Below are 19,390 nucleotides of genomic sequence, written 5' to 3'. Positions count from 1 at the left end.
TTTTAGAATATTCCACAGTTTATTGTGATCCACACAGTAAATCCTATTTGTTCCACTTTAAAAAAAAATCTTGAACCAGAAAAATTTGAGCAACCCATACTCATATCCTGTTTTAAGTAGTTGTTATTGCCCAAGTGGTTACCCAGTTTCAGCCCTTACTTTTCCTGCTATCATCTATTTTCTAATTTTAAAATATATCAGACCATGTCATCCCTCTGCTCAGAAACCTGGAGTGGTTTGCTATCTGTCTATGAATAAAAGCTGAAGTCCTTACAAAGCTCGATCAGATCTGGGCCCTTGACGTCCTGTCATCCTTTTCTCTTTCACTTCATTCCAGTTGCATTGGCTTCCTGGACAACACAGGCATATTTCTACCTCAAAAACTTTCTGTTTCTTTGCTAGAATGCTTTTTCCTACATATCTTCACAGTTCACACCTTCAGAGTTTTTCTCAAATGTCACCTCACCTCAGTGATGCATTTCTTGCTTGGTTCTTCTCCATAACATTTATTATCTTCCACATACCATATATTTACTGTTTATATTATGCTACTAGATATTTCTCCTTAGGAGAGTAAACAGGGATTTTGACCTGTTGTCGGTCACTGCTGTATTCCCAGCACTGAGAAGATTATTGGGCACATGTGCTCGACTAGTAATTCTAGAATGTTTTTGTTAAATATTGTGTGATTTTTTTTTTTTACAGTTGAAGCTGAGATTGCTTTTACATTAGTGGTACCTAGGATACAGATTTCTAGTGGACAATGAAGGTGAAACAAACAAATAAATAGGTAAATTTTAAGTCCAAATAAAATAAAATAAGTAAAATCTAATAAAAAGAGGGCTTATTTGAAATACTTTGCAAGACTTAAAACACAGACTATCTGCCTTTTAAAAAAATGAAAAATGGAAGGAAGGATGGGAAGTAGAGAAGAAACCAGGTGTGTCTTTTAAAAAATATTTGCAGCTATTTACTAATTTTTAAATCAATTCTTGGCCTAAATATGCAAATAATAGTGGTTTCCAAAGAATGACTCAAAAGATTCACATCAATAATGATGCATGTGTGTTCAATCACTCAGTTGTGTCCTGCTCTTTGCAACCCCATGGACTGTATCCTGGCAGACTCCTCTCTCTATGGGATTTTCCAAGCAAGAATACTGGAGTAGGTTGCCATTTTCTCCTCCAGGAGATCTTTATGACCCAGGGATTGAACCCCCATCTCCCACATCTCCTACATTGGCAGGCAGAATCTATTACCATCAAGCAAGATTGACTGTGAGTCTCCAGGGAGCCCATGCCACCTATGGGATTTGGAGGGCAAAGGAAACTGCCAGTAAAAATGAAAACATATTTCTTAACTAGGAAAATGTCCTGCTTTTAAAGCATTTAAAACAGTAAAAAATGAATGCCAGTAAATTTTAATAGTCTCTGCAAAAGAATATGAAATTAGAATTTATGCAAAATGCTTTTCACAGTGATGGTCACAATGCCTAATAAATGATTTATTCTTCATAATACATCACTGTTATTCTTAAGCGTGGTGTTGAAGAAGCACTGGATGCACCACAATGGAAGCATTAGTGCCGTCAGTGTCAGCTGTGTGACCTAGTTCCAGTCATTTGATCTCTCCAGATTTCAATTCACTCATCTCCACCTCTATGGCCCCTCCTGGTAATAATATATATGGTAACTACTTAATATGTATTATGGAACACAAGCCTTACTTGTCTTCTCTGGCATAAAACTTAAAACCCTCTTCTAAATGAAGATATGCGTTGTGTCTAAGATATAGTAATGATATTTTAATTTGACATATGTGAATACCCATATTTTAATAGTCAACAAAACTTTTAGGTTAATCTAAAATTACAACTGAATATATAAAATATACTGGACCCAGTTTTTTATTTTCATTAAAATTCTTGATAGAAAAGCATAATGAGTTTTAGGAGATTCATATATCACTAAAAAAAGTCAAAGCAACTAACTTTTAATTGCTCACTTATAAATCGGTTATCATAGCTGACTATTGACAGTCCAGATTTCACTGTTATTTTGTGTGTGTGTCTGTGTGTGTGTGTGTGTGTGTGTGTGAAATAAAAAGTGGGAGGCAAGAAGTAATGAATGGATCTAGATGATTCATAAAATAGACACTGTACTTCCAAATAATTAAATGCTAAATGTATTTAGATGGCCAAAATCATATCTAGAAGAATCACTGCTTGTTCCCATTGAAAGGAAAAAAAAAATTAAGTATCTTGTAACAAATATTTTTTTTCAAATTTAGTGCAAAAATCCTTTCTAGTATATTTCATTCCTATTTCACAGGTAACTTAGAATGTGCTCTGAACATAGAAATAATAGGGAACGTGTCTTTAAAAGCCAAATAGACTAAAGATTTAGGTATTATTCAGTCTAGAATTTCACAGAATAATGATCTATACAAAAGGAATAGAAATAACGTCATGTATTAGCAAGCAGAGCATTTCCACTTCACCAATATTCTGTTTGTATTTGGTCTTATCAGATGTTTAGTCAATAGCTGAAACATTTATTCATAGCCAGTCAATTATAACAACAGGAAATCAGCCATTGAATAAACTGTGCTATTAATTTTCCATCAGAGATTCTTGTTTGAATGACCATGCATTTCATAGATTTAAATACTGAGAAGCTAATTCTAATTATTTCCAAGGCCCCATTAAAAGGATAACATAGATTGCAATCAAAAACTATCCTAATATTGCTCAAAAAATGATCCTCCACTTTCAATTCTGAAGAGTACTTCAATTTTTCTATCTATTGCACACATTAAGCAGTATATATACATAAACCTCCCAAAGTAGTTTCTTTTCCAAAATATTAGAAAAACCTGAACAGTTTCTTATATACAAAGGTTCATTATTTTATAAGAAAAAATGCAAATTAAAAGGTTTTCTTCCTAACCTATGTTATGAAGATTTTTTTTTTCCCTTTTAAATGACTGTCTCAAACAATGCCCTTATTGTAAATAAACTGATACAGTTTAATTTCTGGACTACCGATCTGAGAACTAGTAACTTGGGTCTTGAGGACATGCTTCTTTACAAATGTAGTTGACCTTCCCCGTTAAAAATGCTGATATATCCAGATAGGAAATAAAATTTACGGTTACACAGTTTCATATTTTTCTTCCTTCTGATAAAGCTAATTTGTATATTGGAACCCACAGAATGGAAGCTGCCTCAGTAGCCTGGCCCATATCACAAATCCAAACCTGTATTTACAGGAAATGACTGTCAAGGAGCCAATCACAATCCTCTAACCCAGCTCACTTTACCCTAGAAAACTGGATCTGCTAGCCTTATAAGGAAATCCCCAACTTCCTTTGTAATCCCTATTTTGAGTTGTCTCCATAAAACTAACTCTTGCCCAATATCCCTCAGGAAGAGTGTGCTACTGATGGTGAGGCACTGACTCTGGCAACCCATGGACTGATTTACCTTGAATAAAGCAGAGTGAAGTCATTACTAAATCATTTTGTCATTTGACCTTGCCTCCCTTCCTTTGTTCTTTCTTCGCCTCTTTCCTCTCTCCTATTTTCTGACATCCCCACCTGTCTTTTCCTTCTTCTAAAAATAACTATGAATCTTGCTTCTGGGATTACTTTCCACAAGAACTCAGAAACATAGAAACTTTTTTTTTATCCTGCTTAGAAACAAATTACAACATGTTAACTGAAAATTTCACATTGGGATTCATGTGCTTATAATGAGTGGAAGAATAAGATCATTATAACATGTCTTGATCAATTTGGTACAGAAGTGTAACATTCCTAAGTATCCGGGAACTGTTGTCTTATTTGATTGTCATTTCTGAATGACTTGTTACTCAAATATTAACCAGATTAATATAAGAATGAAATGTTTTCATACCCCCCTCTGAAGAAATTGGAGATTTATATATTACCTCCAACTCACCTTTCAATGATGATCAAAATTCTCACACCAAAGTTGCAGTTCTTTGCTAGTCTGTGCTCCTCTTGTATGATAGAGCACTGTCACTGTTAAATTTCTTTTTAGCACATGCTCTTTCATATAGCTTTCCTTTCCCACCCTCTATGCCCTCCCTGAAATTCTTCAAGTTCAACACATTATCATCTTTCTATCAGATTCCCATACATGCTATTGCCAACAGAGACAATTCAACAACTTAACACATTTATAAAAACGCAGAAAGTACCTGGACATAGGCTCTGCAAGAGCGCTCTCTTTTCTGAAGCTGAATCCATTAAGACAGCAGATTAAACACAGAATAGAAAAAACAAGTTAGTGACAGAAGAAAACAAGAAAATAAAAGAACACATCTACACAAACACCTTATTTTGTTGTGCACTACTTTCTAGAAGAGAATGACAGCTAAGCAGCAGCAAAATGTCAGCACTGGCTTGAAAAATAGTAACCAATACCTTTCCAGAACCCAAGTGATAACTGGATGGTATAAAGCTGTTAATGATGGAAAGAAATCTTAGAATAAATTTAGTAGAAATTAGTAAAAATCAATATACTTTATTTTTTTGACATGATTCATTTCATATGAGGTTAGTTATTAACTTGTGGGCCAAAGATGAAGATGTGTGAAGTAAGTAAATTATGTCAAGAATTTGAAACCCATTTTTTAAAGATGGTAAATTGTCTGTGGTTTAAAGATGATATAGATAGTTAATATGTACCACAAACCATTCGTTCATACATACAAAAAGTTCCATTTATTGAGAAAATAGAAAAGCATATTCATTTGACTCGTTGATTCTGAGGGACAAATACCAAGAGATAAAAAACTTCTGATTAAAAGAATGTGATTAATTTTCTGATTTATCTCTGTTTTAATTTCTTGAAGAATTTCTTTTAATGGTTTTGACCAAAAGATTTTACATATTTTAGAAACTTTTGTGGAATAACAAGACTGTGTTTATCTGTTTGCATACAGAATGATGTTTTTCTGGGGAAAAGATTAACAGCAACTCATATTCAGTACCAAATGTTTTTTTCCTGGTGATAATATGAATAATTAATACATATATTAGCTCGGTTTAAATAAATGACTGCAAATTTTATAAATTAGATTGTAGTTTTCTTCCTTTTCTAGTATTTTTTTTTCCTTCAGTAGCCTTGATTGTTGAAGGAGAAAATTACCCATTTTTAAGAAGCAGTTACTCTGATACCTTTTTTGTGGCTAATACTCTCCCAACTTTAATTCATACACTCTTCAATGAGCATAGGGTAGTTACTCCTCTGAAGAATTAAGTGAGTAATGAGTACAAGTAAATTGCCAGTGTTGTCATTAGATCACTGACTAGCATCTTGGTTTAAAAGGTCTCTAAACCCTCCAGAATTTCAATGTGGAGCACAATTGATTTGTACTGAGTTGACTTTGCAAATCTGTTGGGTTATAACTGCTTCAGGGAACAGTGGGAACCATAGGAAATGGGAGCAAGCCAGGAAGCATGTAAATAACCTTTGCCATCCCATCTCTTTACCCCATCATGCAAATTAACATATGACAAACCACATTATATAAACAACTGAAGAGAACCAAATAAGAAACAAAAGAGAGCATTAAAAAGCTTCACAAATGGAAATTTGCCCATTATGTAGTTATTTGATATTCAGACGAGGCAAGCTGATTAGCTGTAGTCTGTTAGAATGTGACATTAATTGCCAGCTTTACCTGATATTGCCAGACATCAATATCATTTTTAAATAAAGATACAAAATATTCTATAACAAGTAGTGTTATGGATATGTAGCATTAATAGAAATTACTACTTCTAGTACATTATAATAACAATAGCTGGCAGCGATATTCATTAACAGCATTCATTAAGTCTTGGTAAAAATCACAGCGTGCCCAGATTACATAGACAACTGTGGATTATATTCTGTCAGGGGCTGGGCTGAGATTCCATCATGGATGTGAGTGACGAAAATAACTCCTTTTGACTCAGCATGAAAATAACCAAAAAAACTCCCAAAACCTTAGTAATAAATTCTATCTAACTGATAAAACTGAATCTATTTTCTGAGGATGAAGTTGCAGAAAAAACTGCCAGATAAAATATCTAGCTTTGTTTTTCTTTAATGTCAAAAAAATCATCATTTAAAAAATGTCTTCCATCTCATGAGACTCTTAGTCAAATAAGACAGAAAAGAAATAAACATAACAAAAACCACTCTGTGAAGTTATTTTTTCATTCTAAAGGGGAATATTCATTCAGTGAATTCCACACAGGATATTAGTCCGTTGCTGCCAAATTCTTGCTATTTGAAGTATCCCTGATATTAAGATTATCCCTGATATTTAAGGCCTTAAAATCCAGTTTCAATAACTGATCATCTTTATTACAAAAATACCATTAAGAGAATATATGTTATCTAATGGCAGCAATATTATTATCTTTTCACAAATTGAAATTTTGTTCCATAAATGATACTCCTTATAAATATATATAAAACATATTTTATGCACTTAAGTAAATACAACACTTACATGTGTATGTTTATATACAAAATGCTTACATATGTGTATATAATGTATGTAAACATATATTGTAGATTTATAACTATTAAAACATAAAATTCCTTAAAATTTTAAAATATTTTTATTACTTACAATTCTAAGTTGCTGAAACACATTAAAACTTATTAAGTTATAATGGTAGTGATGCACAATAAGTTACTTAAAAATCAAAAGGAAAATTAAAACAAATACTTTGTCCAATGAGCTTTTAAATGTAATATGAATTAGGTTAAATTATTTTTTTAATCTATAAGATATTATTAATATCCTTTCTAATTGTCATTTTCTAAATTTCTCTTTATTGATTAGATATTTGTTTTACTATTAATCATATTAATATAAATTCTTGAAAGGGGGGAAAAAAGAAGAAACAAAAGAAGTGGCATTTATCTATATTAACCATGTCAGAATTTAGCATCCAGAACAGAATTCTACAGAAAACCAATTATAATTCAAAATATATGCAAAGAGATTATCATTTATTGTTCCTTAGATTGAAAGTCAAATAAGGTCATTATTATAATGAGACAGTGAAGTGAATTGAATATAGCTAGCAATTTTCTTTAGAATGATCTGATCTTATGGAAAGAGAGAAATTAAGAAAGTCTCACTGATTTTACTACAATTTTAAAGATGTATGTAACTAAGGTCCTTACCTTGTTCAAACTTCGTGCAGCACTATCTTTTCCACCTGGAGTCAAGTTCCGGAGTTGTACATCTAGGAGGCCTACCAGCTGATCCATGGCCCGGACAGAATAAGTGATATCGCCAGCATTCAAATGATTTCTTGTCTGTTCAGCCAGTTCTCTAGCAATGTTGGCAGCTGTCTCTCCAGATTTCAACTACAATTTTGAAAACAGAACAGAAAGGAGATCTTAAGTAATTTTATAGGCCTCTTTGGACAATTGATTTTGAATATGTTATAATCATTGAGGTAAGTAAGTTATTAAACTCCCTCTTTATTTGGTACACATTCCCTGAGTTTTCCTGCTAATCCATTATTTTCTTTAATAACTAACTTGAAAGTCATGCCTTTAGGAAGCTCCTCTTGAGGACTCTAACTTCTAGAAATGATTCTCACTTTACCCATCTGAAGGGTTAAGTCTAAGGTTTAAAGTCTAAGACTTATCTCTATGCATTTCTAAATTGAACACTGATGAGTTTGTGTTGTGGACAACTATGTTCTCAGAGAACAATACAAATTTTCCATTATGCCTAGTTTAACACTTAGTTCACAACGAACGAATACTCACTGTCTGCTAAACTCTGTGAAAATGTAATTCCAAATAAAAACTCTGCTTTTTAAAATGGTCTTCATCTTCTTACTAAGTAAGAGATTTCACCCCCTCTCCATGTACTTGGTAGCAAACTATTGCTTAGTTTCTAGCACTTTCTTTCTCTAAAACTACGTGCTGATTTTTTAAGTATTTCTATAAGAATTGTTCAAATTGCCAACAATCCAAAGATGTTAAAAGAGATAAAACTTATATGCTACAATCACTTGAACGAATTTGACAGCTCTGGGTAATAAGAAGATAGGAATATATATTAATTTATAAGGAAGGCCTATAAAACTTTTTTAAAAAAAGGTAAATAAGTATAAATTTCCAAGTTATCATGTCCTTTATCTTTTTAAAAATTAAACTAAAGTACAATTATAACACATTTATGCAATATAGATATAGGTATGCAATGCAAAAATAATGAGTGTCTCTTCTTTTGACTCTATTCATTCCCACTTTCTAGAGATTGTTACTTATACAAATGTGTCATTATTTAGAACATTTTCTTTTTTTCTCTTTTTCTGTTTTTAACAATCTGATATAGAATTTAGGATCACAAACAGAAAAGACCTCTCTTTGTAAGGCTATCTTCCTAATCAATATTCAGAAAGCTATAAGGGGTACAATAAAAAACTCAGTCAAACTGGTTACCACTATTTATGCAGGGATACTTAATATGTTTGTAGGACTAAATGTTAAAGAAATAAGTGAATAAATTGGAGCAATTGGAATACCTAAATTGTTAACAATCACATTCCTAAGTTTATAGAAAATCCTAATTCAAATACACAAAAAAAGTTTAGTAACCAAGTGTTGGCAAAGATTTGTATAAATGTATATGACAATCATAAACTACTACTGGATGTGTATATTTGTATACTTCCTATGTAAATTATACTGTCTGTTAAACTCTGAAATGTGAAGACTGTATAAGAGAGATTTTTCTTATCACTTTCAGTCGTAAAAGAATAATCCCACTGTTACATAAGGGAAATGTTCAAAGATATTCATTCCAGCTTGCTTATAATAGAAAATAAAATGAGTTATGTCTGTGCAAAACTGCACAGATATATAAAAATTATGGAATACTATACAACAACTTTGTAATAAAGAGAACAATATGGTTAACATCAATCTTCAACATGTAATACTGACAAAATAAATTCAAGTATAAAAATTATAAATATATACTAATATTTAGAGGCATGGTATTTGTGAAATATGAATATTACTTGAGTAGCATATAAACATGCTATAAAAAATAAATATTATATGTAGATATTTTGTTTTTATATATATTTGTATATATTTCAATACATAGGACAAAATTGAAAGATGGAAATTTAAAGAAGAATCATTTTGTTCATTGTTTAAATTTTATAAGAATATATATTGTAAGTAGAATATGTTAAAGTATTATATGGTTAATTGGTACTTTTAAAAACCTTTAAATGAAAAAAGAGAAAAACATCTGCACTAAGTTTATTGAGTTTGTAAAATATCAGGGCCTGAAAAACTAAGATACTTGTAAGACCAAATGGAATATGTTACAAGGTTCAAGAATAAATGTGTAAGGAAGTCAGTGTAGATCAAAGTAGCATTCATCACCCACTGATGGAAAGTGAAAGTACTTTGAAGCAGTCACAAAGTGACATAAATGTGATTATAATCCATATATTTAATCATTACATACAATTTAGAGCTATTTACTGGTAATCTATTAACTCACTTAATGATTTATAAAATTCAGTATTCAATCATTAAATTGGTAAAATGCTAGTATTCACAGTGTTCAGATTCAGCATTCCATCAATTAAGTCTGAACACTTGATACAATTGCTTAGCAATGTTACAAAACCCTTGTGCACATGAGTATCCAGATAGCTGGAGTTCCTATAATACTCCTAAGGAATATTCTTTTAATCAGTGCACCATGCACAGAGTCTTGCATTTGCTATCGTGTGCCACCTATGCTATTCTCATAAAAATGAGCATATTTGTGAAATTACTATTGTTTTACTTTGTTAAGCATTGTGCTCTTGTGTAATTGTTTTATTTACCATTGTTACTATTATCATTATTATTGTATTGTTTTCTTCTATATCTTTATTACCACATAGTACTTTTTCTATGAGAAAATGTCAAGGCACATGGACCTCTGGAGTCTTGTGATTCAGTTAAATGAGCCCTTTTGGAAAAAGGCTGGACTCTACTAGAATAAGTAATAGGCTTTCTTTAACACATTATATTCAAAACTAAAGATGCAAGTACTGACTTTCATTACAGCTATCAGGGAACATTATAAAAAGAAAAATTACTTAACAAACAGAAAAAAATAATAGGTATTTTAATATTGCAATTCATTTTTTCTATTTTTGGGTAGTTGTACAAACATTTTCAATATTAATTATTATAATATTGGGGTAGGACATAATAAGATAAAAAAAAGGCCTATATAATTCCTTAATATAAAAATTTAAACTTTTTTTAAATACAGTAATGAAAAAGCTGAAAATATAGATGACAAGTCAAAATATAACAGTTTTCAACATAGAAGATAATGATGTTGCCAATGTATGTGTCAATGACAGATAGTGTGTTGTTGCAAATGGTGAGTCAATACAAAAATCTTCAGTAATTTATCTTAAAAATAGTTATTATGTTTTAGCATTCAAGAAGTGCTTATTTATGAAGAACAAATCGAATTAATTCCACAAAAGAAGTCTGTAACTCAAAGTTCACCAACAAGAAAGCTGCAACAGAAAAAAAAAGTACAGATAAGTTACAAAAAAATGCTAAAAATGAAAATGTGAAAACCATATTTAAAGTAAAATGAAAATGGCTATAATTAGTTATTTATTATGATCCCCTCTTCCTCTTAAAATTGAAGAAATTGTAGCACTAATATTAAAAAATTAAAAAATATTAAAAATTTACTTCATTCATTTAACAATCATTTGGACATTGATTTCCTAAAGAATGAAGTCAAATTTATATGTAGTGTTGCTCACATTCAGGAACCTCACATTCTACTGCTTGGTATGCGGGGTGCATAAAAGCTGATGGTATTAATTCAAAAATGCAATTATAAGATAATGTTTGTGAAGTGTTATAGTGAGTTATATTATAGGGAATATAGTACAGGGGTAATAAAGACCTGGAAACTAGGTAAGAAAGCAACAGAAAATATCAAATAAGTTGCAAGTTAGAAGACAAGTTGAGGGTGACCCAGTAAGATAAAATTCTGATGGGGACTGCTAGGGAGTGAGCCAAGAGGATGCTATACAAATAAGTGAAGTCTAGAATAACCATGGTTTGGGAAGACAGGGTACTAAAAGTGGAAAGGAAATTTAAAAAATATTTTATACCTTCAGAATTCAATCTGCCACCCACATAGCATAAATTGTGTATATGTATACATGTACATATATATATATATATAGTCATACATACATTTATATATACAGTTTTTAAAAATAAAACATCTCTATTTATAATTTCAAAAACAGTTCCATCATTCTATACATTCGTTATTTAACCACAATTTGAATTTCTATGAATAACACTATACTAATGTCTGGGGATAAAATGGTAAACAGTTTTCCCATACTAGGATTTGGGAAGAGCTATTAATAAATTAACTGCACAATTATTTAATTTTAATTTTTTTGAATTCAATCCAGAATCCCAGTGCAGTGGATCAAATTTAAAGGCAGCTTTTAAAAAAATATTTGTTTATTTTTGGCTGTGCTGGGTTTTCGTTGCTGCTTCCAGACTTTCTCTGGTTGCAGTGTACAGGTGTCTCCTTGTGGTAACCTCTCTTGTGGAGCAAAGGATCTAGGGTGTTCAGGCTTCACTAGTTGTGGCACATGGGCTCAACTGCCCTGACAGAGGTGGGACCTTCTCGGACCAGGAATTGAACAGGTGTCTCTTGCATTGCAAGGCGGATTCTTAACCACTGGACCACCAGGGAAGCCCTGAAGGCAGTTTAGCCTGGTGTTTGAAGTTAGGAAATAATTTAGGAAATACTTCTCTGATAAAGAATGTTTAATCTGAGAAGAAAGAGAAAAGAGAAAATTAGGTTGGGATGAGGACAGGGGCTTATAGGCAGAGAGAGAAGCTTTTAGGAAAGAGGTACAGGGAGACTTAAGGGCGCTGCATGAAAGGTACTTGACTGGGGTTCAGGCAGCTGGAGAGACGAGCAGGAGCAGGGCAGTAGTACCACTTGGAAGTCATGATGATGATTTTGGGAAATTGTGCTAAGAGCAATATGAAGGTATTAAAGAATCTAAATAGGAGTGGTCTACTCAGGCTTATATTTGAAACAGAACTCAGTGGAATGGATGAGAGGGCTCAGGAGTGAATGAAGCTAACAGAGTAGAAAAAGCTGTTGTGGATCAGGGTTGGAGCAGCAGGGAAAATGAAGAGAGGCCTGATTTGGGAGTGATTTACAAGTACAGACAGGCTCTGATCAGATGTGTGAGGGGAATGAGAGAGAGGCACCAAGAGTAATTTCCAGGCTTCTTGTTAATGGCAGTGATGCCATCAATTGGATTCTCCCATAGCTACTATTCTTTGCAGCCAAAGATGGAGAAGCTCTATACAGTCAGCAAAAACAAGATTGAGAGATAACTGTGGTTCAGAGCATGAACTCCTTCTTGCCAAACTCAGACTTAAACTGAAGAAAGTAGGGAGAACCACTAGACCATTCAGGTGTGACCTAAATCAAATCCCTAACGATTATACAGTAGAAGGGAGAAATAGATTTAAGGGACTAGTCTGATAGAGTGCCTGATAAACTATGGACAGAAGTTTGGGACATTGTACAGGAGACAGGGAGCAAGATCATCCCCAAGAAAAAGAAAACCAAAAAAGCAAAATGGCTCAGAGGAGGCCTTATAAATAGTTGTGAGAAGAAGAGAAGCAAATAGCAAAGGAGAAAAGGAAAGATATGCCCATTTGAATGCAGAGTTCCAAAGAATAGCAAGGAGAGATAAGAAAGCCTTCCTTAGTGATCAATGCAAAGAAATAGAGGAAAACAATAGAATGAGAAAGACTAGAGATCTCTTCACGAAAACTAGAGATACCAAGGGAACATGTCATGCAAAGATGGGCTCAACAAAGGACAGAAATGGTAGGGACCTAACAGAAACAGAAGATATTAAGAAGAGGTGGCAAGAATACACAGAACTGCATAAAAAAAGATCTTCACGACCCAGATAATCACAATAGTGTGATCATTCACCTAGAGCCAGACATCCTGGAACGTGAAGTCAAGTGGGCCTTAGGAAGTATCACTATGAACAAAGGTAGTGGAGGTGATGGAATTCCAGTTGAGCTATTTCAAATCCTAAAAGATGATGCTGTGAAGTGCTGCACTCAATATGCTAGCAAATTTGGAAAACTCAGCAGTGGCCACAGGACTGGAAAAGGTCATTTTTCATTCTAATCCCAAAGAAAGGCGATGCCAAAGAATGCTCAAACTACTGCACAATTGCATTCATCTCACATGCTAGTAAAGTCATGCTCAAAATTCTCCAAGCCAGGCTTCAGCAATATGTGAACTATAAACTTCCAGATGTTCAAGCTGGTTTTAGAAAAGGCAGAGGAACCAGAGATCAAATTGCAACATCTGCTGGATGATGGAAAAAGCAAGAGAGTTCCAGAAAAACATCTATTTCTGCTTTATTAACTATGCCAAAGCCTTTGTGTGGATCATAATAAACTGTGGAAAATTCTGAAAGATACGGGAACACCAGACGACCTGAGCTGCCTCTTGAGAAGTCTGTATGCAGTACAGAAAGCAACAGTTAGAACTGGACATGGAAAAACAGACTGGTTCCAAATTGGGAAAAGAGTACATCAAGGCTGTATATTGTCACCCTGCTTATTTAACTTCTATGCAGAGTACATCATGAGGAACGCTGGGCTGGATGAAGCACAAGCTGGAATCAAGTTTGCCAGGAGAAATATCAATAACCTCAGATATGCAGATGACACCACCCTAATGGCAGAAAGTGAAGAAGAACTAAAGACCCTCTTTATGAAAGTGAAAGAGGAGAATGAAAAAGTTGGCTTACAGCTCAACATTCAGAAAACTAAGATCATGGCATCTGTTCCCATCACTTCATGGGAAATAGCTGGAGAAACAGTGGAAACAGTGGCAGACTTTATTTTTTGAGGCTCCCAAATCACTGCAGGTGGTGACTGCAACTATGAAATTAAAATTTTCTTGCTCCTTAGAAGGAAAGTTATGACCAACCTAGACAGCATATTAAAAAGCAGAAACATTACTTTGCCAACAAAGGACCATCCAGTCAATGCTATGGTTTTCCTAATAGTCATATATGGATGTCACAGTGAGACTATAAGGAAAGTTGAGTGCCGAAGAATTAATGCTTTTGCACTGTCGTGTTGGAGAAGACTCTTGAGAGTCCTTTGGACTGCAAGGAGATCCAACCAGTTCATCCTAAAGGAAATCAGTCCTGAATGTTCATTGGAAGGACTGAAGTTGAAATTGAAACTCCAATACTTTGGCCACCTGATGCAAAGAGCTGACTCATTTGGAAAGATCTTGATGTTGGGAAAGATCAAATGCAGGAAGAGAAGGGGACAACAGAGCATGAAATGGTTTGATGGCATCACTGACTCAATGGGCATGAGTTTGAGTAAACTCTGGGTGTTGGTGATGGACAGGGAGGCCTGGTGTGCTGCAGTCCATGGGGTTGCAAAGGGTCAGACACAACTAAGTGACTGAACTGACTGACTGATAGCTACTATGGCTTTAAGGTTCAAGCTCAGTTCAAAGGTTGCCTGTCCAGACCAGGCCTGCATTAAGCATATTCTTTCCAGTGGCATCCAGAAGCTACTCATTTTTCTGATTGGCCTATTTATTTCACTCACCACAGTTATTATTATCTTATTTCCATGCAAAAATATACACATATCTTACATCTGCCTCAAGTCTTCTGTGCAAAGGAGCAAGACTGAAATAGTTATTTCGCTTATTCTAGCTTAAAGACATCATTAAAATGTCTATCTCTAACAATTCTTTTAATAAATTCTGCTAAAATTATTCCTCAGAAATAAGTACATGCATACTGAGAAATCTTATAAGTTTTGTAAGGATTAGTAAATTAATGCCTGTATTGAAATGGTGGGATTATACCTAGGGCTTGAATAGGGGAGGGAAACCCTGCCGCTGTAGTTAAGGATAATAATTATGACAGGGATGGATACTATTTGAATTTCAAATTTTGACACAAGAAAAAACTGCTTTATTTGAAATAAGCTTTGAAATTTCATGGGATTTATTACAACAAACATTAATCAGGTGGCAAAGGAGTTATAGTATTTAAGTACAAAGTTACCATTTCTTTTAAAGATCTACTTATTTTTCTACGAATCTGAGTCAAGTGGGTTTATAGACAATAATATGCCTCTACCTTACAATTGAATGTAGGCTAATTAAGCCTGAAGATGTGGAAATGCCATAAATCTCTGATAAAATTAATAAGCAATTTATTCCATAGTAGATCTATGGGTGCTAAAAGAATGGTGAAATTAAGATCTGGGTACAAGATTCAACCACAGTTCCAGAACAAACAGTTGGCTTATTTTGTACTGTAGAGGGGCTTCCCAGGTTGTGCTAGTGGTAAAGAACTCGCCAATGTAGGAGATGTAAGAGATGTGAGTTCGATCCCTGAGTCAGGAAGATCCCCTGGAGAAGGGCCTGGCAACCCACTCCAGTATTGTTGCCTGGAGAACAGGAGCCTGTGGGGCTACAGTCCATAGAGTCGCACAGAGTTGGGCATGATTGAAGCAACTTAGCAAGCACATAATATAAAACAGCAATACCATTTCTAGATCTACACATCCTTCTTTAGAAAATGCAGGAAGAACCTTACATTATCTCAAAATCTGTCAGTAACTTGTGTGCAGAAAAAAGAAAAGATACTTTAGTTTACTAGAAACAGAAATACTATTTCTCACTAACAATTCAGGTGTTTCTTTTTCATATAATACTTGGACCCGTTAATGAACTAGGAAGCAGATCTTACTTTACATGTAAATATTATAAATATGGAGGGTCCTCACAATTAAAATTTCACAGGTTTCAACTGAAAAAAAAATATGAGGGATTATAAAGTGCAATGAATTCTTTACAGATATGCAAAAATAGAAAATATAAACTCCTTTTTGAAAACTTGAGTCCAACCTACAGGTCAAACTAAAGCCAGAGATTATGATTTCAGTGAACAGTCTGAGAAAGGTAAGAAAATCAGATATTTCATCACATGTATCTGAGAAGGCAGAGCTCTAAACTAATTTGTTGGCTTCCATAAACAGGAAAATGTTTTTAAAACATTAATTTGAAGACATATGTACTCAGCTTGACTATCTAATTTTTTTATCCAATCATCTATTTATCTTTGTATCTACCTTTCTGTCCACCTGCCCATCCATTTGTCCACTCACATGCCAATTTCTCCTTCCTTCTCTGCCCCTACATGTCCCTGTTGCTGCTGAGGCAAATTTTCCTTTTTGTATTTTGCTTTTCCTTTCTACACAAATTTGACTTTTTATTAAATCTCATGACTATGAAAGTATTATGGCCAGCATTTAACAAATTTCTTCTGACTTTAAAGGCTTACATTTTCTCTAGTGAAATGTAATCTACTCTATAATACCACTCAAAATTTAATCTATCATTTCACCAGTATATAAGTGGCCTGACTTCATTTGTGAATCACAAAACCATCAAGATTCTGTGCTTGGTTCTTCCTTCCTTGCTTGACTGCAAGAGGAAAAACACAACTAATTTCTTAAGAAAAATGATAATGTTTGCTTTTTCCAACTAAAGTAAGCATCATGATCCATTATTTTATTCATATTTGCAGCCTACAATGGTACCCACAAACTTGGGTAGAGGAAACTGAATATACTGTTCAAATGAGAGAATCACTCCTTCTTTATTTTTTCCCCATCTATACTGTTATTGGGGGTAAACAGTGTTCCTCTACTTTAAAAATTCTCAGAACTACAGTGAGTGGAGGAGGGGAGGAATAAATCAAATACTCATTTCACTTTGTTTTTCAACATGGAATAAAACATAAGAAAAATGGGGAGGTCAGAGCAGAGGAAAGAGGATGGAGCAAGAGAAAGGAAGGAGGGAAAAGAGAGAAAGTGAAGAGAGGAAGAAGAGGATGGGAAAGGGAGGAGAGGTGAGAGAAGTAAAAAACTGAACTCTACTGGAAACTTTCCATTTCTTAAGTCAGGGAAGACCACTTGCCACCCTCCTCCATCCTTTTCTCTGTCTTAGGAAATGGACTTACATGATATGTTTAAGACAACATCTCTCCCTCTGGCTTTCATGTGGGTTTGCCTAGTGGGGAGGCTCGGAGGAGGCGATGGCACCCCACTCCAGTACTCTTGCCTGGAAAATCCCATGAATGGAGGAGCCTGGTAGGCTGCAGTCCATGGGGTCGCTAAGAGTCAGACACGATTGAGCGTCTTCACTTTCACTTTCATGCGTTGGAGAAGGAAATGGCAACCCACTCCAGTGTTTTTGCCTGAAGAATCCCAGGGACGGGGGAGCCTGGTGGGCTGCCGTCTATGGGGTCGCACAGAGTCGGACACGACTGAAGCGACTGAGCAGCAGCAGCAGCAGCAGTGGGGAAGCTGGGTAGGTGAAGCCAGTTAAGAGGGGTGGGGGTGGGTGAGATCAGAATATTTATTCCCCTAGATCTTTTCTGAAACGTTGCCTGAGGCTAGGATGCGTCTCTTGTCTAGAGGTCATCTTTCCTCTCAGACACTGTTATCAATTTTCCATCATTCCTTTGATCTGGCAACCACAGTCCTGGAGTTGGGAACAGCATCCGGGTTCCTAGCATTGGGATTCCTCTTAATCCCTTGCAGTTCACCTTTGTTCCCTCAATAGCACTGTAAACAAATTCTCTGCACAGGTTCCATCTGTTTGCTGTTGAGACTTGGGTACTGAGGGAGGAAATGAGGAAAGGGATGCACTGGGGAGGAGGGAGTGAAAACAGAGACAAATCACTGTGGGAAGTGCATGCAGATTCTCTCTCAGAGGTTTACAACATCAGTATTTAAATGAGTTGGGGTTTCGTGGTAGCCTGTTCAACTACCATGATGTTTAATGAATGGCATAAATAGTTGGAGGTATAATGGATACGCCAAGGAAAAGACTGGAGAGAAGTGAGGAGAGACTAGCTAAGTGGGTGTGGGATATAAAGGCCATCATGATCTATTCACTGTGTGTAGCTAGTGTTGTTGCTAAGCATGACGTCTCGATAAAGGTAGACCCAGTTAAACACCAGCTCCAACGCTGACCTTGCAATAAGCACATAAGTCGATTTGCAGGGCTCAAAAGCCCACTATTAAACAGTTGACAATTCTACAAATTTATAAGTAATCTAGCTAAGGTATTATAAATTTCAACTATCTAAACTGTATAATCTTAATATATTTTTACAGATGCTATAGGATTATACAGAAACCCTCCAAAAGAATGGAACATATCTGTTACAAAATAAAAACATTCCATCCCTAAATCAAATGGGCAATAACTGTCTGGTCTCTGTGTCTTTTGTCATAAGATTAGAGGAAGGGAAAGAATTAAGCAATACTATCAGTTAAAGTCACCAGTAATTTCTGGAATGAAATATGCCAACCATATTCAGGAATTATCATGAAAACACAGCTTTCTAGGTGAATTATTACTGAATTAATGCTAACCCCCAGGCTAAGTATGTAAATGAATATTTTTTAAAAGTTGCTAATGTAAGGAGATATGCTACTGATCTTTTAATCTGATCACATCCAGTAAGAATTATTTGCCCTGGGGTCTGAGCTACATTGTAATAAAACCAAAGAACATAAAAACTGTGGCAGGAACAGTACTGAAATTGGAGAAGCATCATTATGAATAGCAACAAGTATGGAGATGCATATGTAAGAGGGTAACTGGAGTCAATATAACCACTGGTCTTCCATGATTTAGGATAAATAGATAGTTATGGCTCATCTGCTAAATGATCTACTGGGTAGATATTTATGGATTATTATACAGTATATTATTGAGGATAAGCCTGGTTAAAAACAAATAGAGAAAAGAGCAAATGGCACAGACAGGCTTTTAGTGAGGCCATCACTTGTAATATTTCTCAGGAAAAATCTCTTTCAAAAATTCCTCAGCATAGCTAATGTGCTATAGAAGGACTTTCCATTTTAGGAGTGCATAAATCCGCACAAATTGCTATAATAAGGATTCATCCCATAGCCCTTTTGGCATAAATGCACATCTGGTCTCTGTTTGTAATGAAATCAATTCAAAGCTCCACAGTGCATTAATAATAAAAATGTTCAACATATTGCAACCAAATAAGCCCTGCAAATTTGAGTCTGCAAGATTCTGTCACACATGTGTATACTTTTAACACTGATAAATGAATAGGTTACAGAACATTTATCAAATGGATTAAGATTCCAAAGGTAGATTTTTTTCTTTTGGTAATTATTATTTCC

At 34.5% G+C, this 19,390-nt stretch overlaps 1 protein-coding gene across 1 annotated transcript in view; it reads right to left on the bottom strand.

The window, feature by feature from the left end:
- The window catches only part of ADGRL3 (adhesion G protein-coupled receptor L3), a 984,355-nt gene that overhangs the window by 168,038 nt on the left and 796,927 nt on the right, over positions 1-19,390 (bottom strand). The window contains exons 12-13 of the mRNA XM_088836367.1: positions 7,217-7,402; positions 4,224-4,262 (exon numbers count right to left, since the gene is read on the bottom strand). Of these exons, the coding sequence (XP_088692493.1) occupies positions 4,224-4,262; positions 7,217-7,402 (225 nt within the window). The remainder of the gene's footprint in view (positions 1-4,223; positions 4,263-7,216; positions 7,403-19,390) is intronic.

The sequence above is a fragment of the Moschus berezovskii genome, chromosome 5, assembly GCF_049115385.1.
Source record: "Moschus berezovskii isolate FMDL1 chromosome 5, NW_MosBer_1.0, whole genome shotgun sequence".
Taxonomy (NCBI): Eukaryota; Metazoa; Chordata; class Mammalia; order Artiodactyla; family Moschidae; genus Moschus; species Moschus berezovskii.
This window is presented reverse-complemented; position numbering and strand designations above follow the sequence as displayed.